The 4,539-nt window shown below is 39.9% G+C and overlaps 1 protein-coding gene across 1 annotated transcript in view; it reads left to right on the top strand.

The window, feature by feature from the left end:
- The first annotated feature begins 3,468 nt into the window (after window positions 1-3,468).
- The window catches only part of EGF (epidermal growth factor), a 59,323-nt gene continuing 58,252 nt past the window's right edge, over window positions 3,469-4,539 (top strand). Inside the window, exon 1 of the mRNA XM_017736736.1 lies at window positions 3,469-4,160. Within this exon, the coding sequence (XP_017592225.1) occupies window positions 4,034-4,160 (127 nt within the window). The 5' untranslated portion in view covers window positions 3,469-4,033. The remainder of the gene's footprint in view (window positions 4,161-4,539) is intronic.

Here is a 4,539-nt window from a genome sequence, read left to right on the forward strand (position 1 = left end):
TTCCTGCTTTTAGAGATCACTGGAAAATGCCAGTCTCTCATGCTGTGCCTCTCCCTGCTCTGTCTGACAGGCAATTTAGTATTGCATAATGTCCCTTTTGTCAGAATTACAGATGATGCAGGCTGAACCTGCTGAAATGACATTAACAGTACTGAATCAAGCACTGCCATGTCAGAGAAAGTGTAGTGATCAGTCAGCTATCCCCACACTGGCCCTGAGATCAGGCTTTGGCAAGTAGGTGTAAGGCATGGCTTAGGCAAGTGCTGGGTGTTTTTTCCTGAAGACTGTGAGAAATCCCCAGTATCATCACCAAAGCTGCTTGTGTTAATCAGCTGCCTTTCCGGTGGCAATACCTTTTCTGACAGAATGAAACATACATGAGCATCTTGTTCCAGGGGCTGGCAGATTTTCTGGAGCCGTTAGAGAGGTTCTGGAATCTGTTTTGTGGGATCTGAATGTTCCTTGATGCTCTGTGCTATTTGTACTAGAGGTAGCTGCTACACATTTCCTATGCTACATCAGTGAACTCGCATTTAATAATCAACCTGTGTTGGTGGTAGTTTGGATTATGATTACTATAAAATACAATTGTAGCCACATTAGAATATGCCTAAGGCCAGAATTAGGCGCTCAGAGGCTGACAGAAAAAGAAGTCCAACTGCTGACAAGGTAGTGTAATGTGTAGTGAGCAAGAATAAAAGCCAATATATGATTTAAACAATGTGCTTATTAATACAATGTAGATACTGAAAGCACTGGGAAGCTGAGGGAGGGCTGTTGCCTCCACAGTTTAGAAACAGTCAGAATATACTGTCCTTGAACTAGAGCAGCTGTTTGCCAAGAAGCCAAGAAGCTGTTTGAATCGCTGGCAGATCTTTACCAACTTTGGTAAAAAAAGCCTTCCAAAGCCAACCAAGATAGTGAGAACTCCAAGAGAAAAGGATAAAATGTTTATTTGCTGTTAGTTCTGGTGTGTCTTGAGTCAGCAGGTCAAATTTGACTAAGTTCTTCACATTTGATGAATGGGGATGATTTTGAGTTTATTGGGACTGATTCTGCAGTGAGCCCTACAAAATGAGACTGCTGAGCTATTTTGGTCTAATTTATCATATGAGTGCCAAACTAATGCAGATTGCTGGACTTAATACCTGAAGGTGAGCACAATAGTTTGCTTTTCAGAAACTCATTTGAACAACTTCTGAAACGCTAAATGACTTCAGGTGTAAAGGAATTACTGTGAGCAGTATGCTGAACCACTTGGTGAAAAATAGTATGATTTAAAAGTGTAGGTGTACCACAGCCTAATGCATTTCAAACTTTATTGACAACTTTCTGGTTTGTTGTAAGGGGAGGTGATTGGTTCTATCCGTTTTCAGATGCATAGTTACCTCCATTGGCCTAGATCTTATCATATTATCAGTTTGGTAGTTGGTTCTGGGCCAAGTTAAATTTGGGGTTTAAGGGTAAAAAAAGTAATTCCACTATTAAGATGTTTTTCTTCCTGTTGTTAAGCCATTCCTATACTTCTAAGATGGTAAAATTAATTACTTTATTAACTGTTCTCTACTGAGGTGAAGTGAAGGGTTTTCTTTCTTCAGAAAACATCATTTGGTATTGGCATGTCAGAGAGTTATGTATTTATTTTTAATTTAGAGGGAAAAACCCACAAATTCTTGGATGTGCCTCTGACTGTGCTTTATGTAAAGGCAAATGTGTAAAGGAAATGGAGAAGTGGGGGAAGATTGAGGGAGATGTTCAGGAAAGACAATGTGTATAAATGAGAGACAGAAAGAATGTGAGACAGAAATTGTTTCTGGATTTTAAAAGGAAAGGGAGGGCTTATTCATTTTGTCTCCTTCAGTGAGTTTGTCTGAGTCTGCCCTGGAGGAGGTCAGGGATGTGCTGGGATGGCCACCCTCACAGTCTGGCAAACACTGCTGGTGGCTGTTCACAAAGAAGTGACACATTCCTTTTAAACTATTAAGGTTGCCTGCTCCCAGTTGAACAGTGAAGACAATTGCGTGAGGAGGAACTGATGACTGTAGAATTAGTAAAAGAGGTTCATATGGAACATACCACAGTTCCTGGGCAGGATCCTGTAATCCTAGATGGGATGGCATTATACTGTGCTTTCACATTGTTTGCCCTTTTGTATTCCCGGGGACTATTTGGAGAAGCAAATGCTCTTTGGCATGAGTCTGGCCCTGCATAATTTACATTACTCTTATTGTGTTTTATAGCATAGCATGTGGGATAAAGACTCGATTCTGAACAGAGTATATGGAAATGTGGCTGCCATTTGTCAGGCTGGATTTAACTAGTTGCAGTGGCTGTAGCAGTGAAGATTGAGAGACCAGAATGTGCCTGCACACAGACAAAAACATCAAGAAACAGTTACTTTTAATGGAGAGTGGCCCAATTTATAACCAGGTTATAATCCCATTTTCTGACAGTGCAAGTCTGGACTCTTATTGATCCAGACAAATATGGGGAGGGGAGGGGAGAGGAGAGGGAGAATTCCCAGAGGCAGAACTCATACAGTCATGGGTAGCTTTCTGGTGCTGCTGCTGTATTCAGCTGTTGTGTTAGTATTCATTCCAGCACAACACTCCAGAAAAAAAAATTAAAAAAATCAAAGGAAAGAAAAAAGTGACAAGACCAGATTGCCTCACATTAGTTAGCTCAACAAAGCCTGGCACAGTCAACCATTTAAACACATGCTTAAATCTCAGCACTTTCAAATTCAGTAAATCTTAGCAGCACAAACTTATGCTTGTGCTCTAGAGCTTTGCTGGTCTAGGCTGATAGACTGGAAAAAGGAGGTTTTTTTCAATACTGAAGAATTATGAGCTTAATGCACCTGGAATTTGTCTAGTTTTTATGCCTCAGTGGAACAGGTGTAAAAGAGCATTGCATCCTGACAGTAGCCTTGTGCAGCACCAGTGTACATATAAATGACTGCAACATCTGTGGGTGATGCAGGCTCAGAAATCATTACCCCAGTCTCTAACAACAGGTATTATCCTGTAGATGCATAGGGGCCAAATTCAGACCTGAGAGAGATAGTTTCAATTTCAAAATTGCAAACACATGCCCTAGATATGAACTTAACCTTAAGGTGATTTGAATTTCCAGTCAAAATATAGCAGAGAAACCAGAGGGATTTTTTCCCTGATTTTTGCATGAAATGTTTTGATGATAAAATTTGTTTCTGTTGTTAAATCACAGGACGATATTAACAGAAATGCGACTAATCATGATTGAACAGGAATTAAATAAACTTGCCTACAATCTCTGTGGAAAAAAACTTAGCTGCAAGCTGCAGGTACTTCTCAAGCAGGAGGCGTTGCTTTTCTAAAGAGACTGTATTTATTATGGGTGGCTGGATATCTGCATGCTGGCTCAGTTCCCTGTAGTAAGGAACTGACCACATTACTATTTGCAAACACAGGGTTCACTCAAGTGGTACTAAAAAGAGAAGAGGTGGGGCAAGCAGAGCTTTAAAAAGAAAAGAGGAGCCCATCCAAGTCTGAATGTAAAAAACAACCGTGTTTCGGAGAAGGACGGTACCTGGAGATTTCGCTCCCTGCACTCCACTGAGAGCTGTGGTGAAGAGTTTTCTGAATTCTCTGCTTTTAAGATTTTAACGGCAGCTTTGTTGCAAGGAAATTTGCAGTGATCCTTGCTAGCATTGCTCTTAAGCTGTGTTAAATTTGTGGCAAGAGTGTCAGGCATTTCATACTTGCCTTCCAAAAGAAAAAAAAGAAACGAGAGAGAGAGAGAGAAAAAGCCCTGATGCATGTGGGGAAGAAATCTCCCAGGAATTTCTTCAAGGTTGTAGTCAGACACAGTAAGGTCTAAAGTGACAAGAAAAGCAAGGCAAAGATAAAACTTGAAATTGTGATAAGATGTCTGAGTCTAAAGTGGCAGATTGCAGAAACCTTTTGGGATTACACATGCTCATCTTGTCCTGGATATGACTGAATACAAGCTAGTTTTTCTCTAGTGACAGCACAAAAAACCCCTCAGTATTATGTTTCTCTTCCTTGTTGCTTTTTTGCCAGTGGTTTTTAAAATTGGTTTTGTCAGCCTCTCAGCTCTGCAGCACTGGAACTGTCCTAATGGATATAGATTAAAGCCTGAAAACTCTGCTTGTATAGGTAAGTTGCTGAACTTTCCCAGATTAAGAAAAGTACATTTGTATTCTCTTAATTTCACTTCATAATTTTCAAAGAGTTTTTTTGCAGATTGCTTTTGTACTGTACTGGGAGAACTGGTAAGTCAGCTTCTCAATGTCTGTTGCATTTCAAAATGAATATAACTCTTTTTTTTCTTCAGAAATCAGCACGTTTCTGTTCGTTTAACTAGCAGAAAGCAGAATAAATTTTCATATGATCATTAAGAGATATGAACTGTTCTTCAGTTACCAAAACTCCTTGCCACAGCTTTAGTGTCTCCATAGTTTCAGTACATGAGCATGCATGTGTTGGTGCTTCAATATATGTAAAGTTTGAGTATAGGTGTGGTTTTTTTATTTCT

Source organism: Corvus brachyrhynchos, unplaced genomic scaffold, assembly GCF_000691975.1.
Source record: "Corvus brachyrhynchos isolate BGI_N302 unplaced genomic scaffold, ASM69197v1 scaffold175, whole genome shotgun sequence".
NCBI classification, from domain to species: Eukaryota; Metazoa; Chordata; class Aves; order Passeriformes; family Corvidae; genus Corvus; species Corvus brachyrhynchos.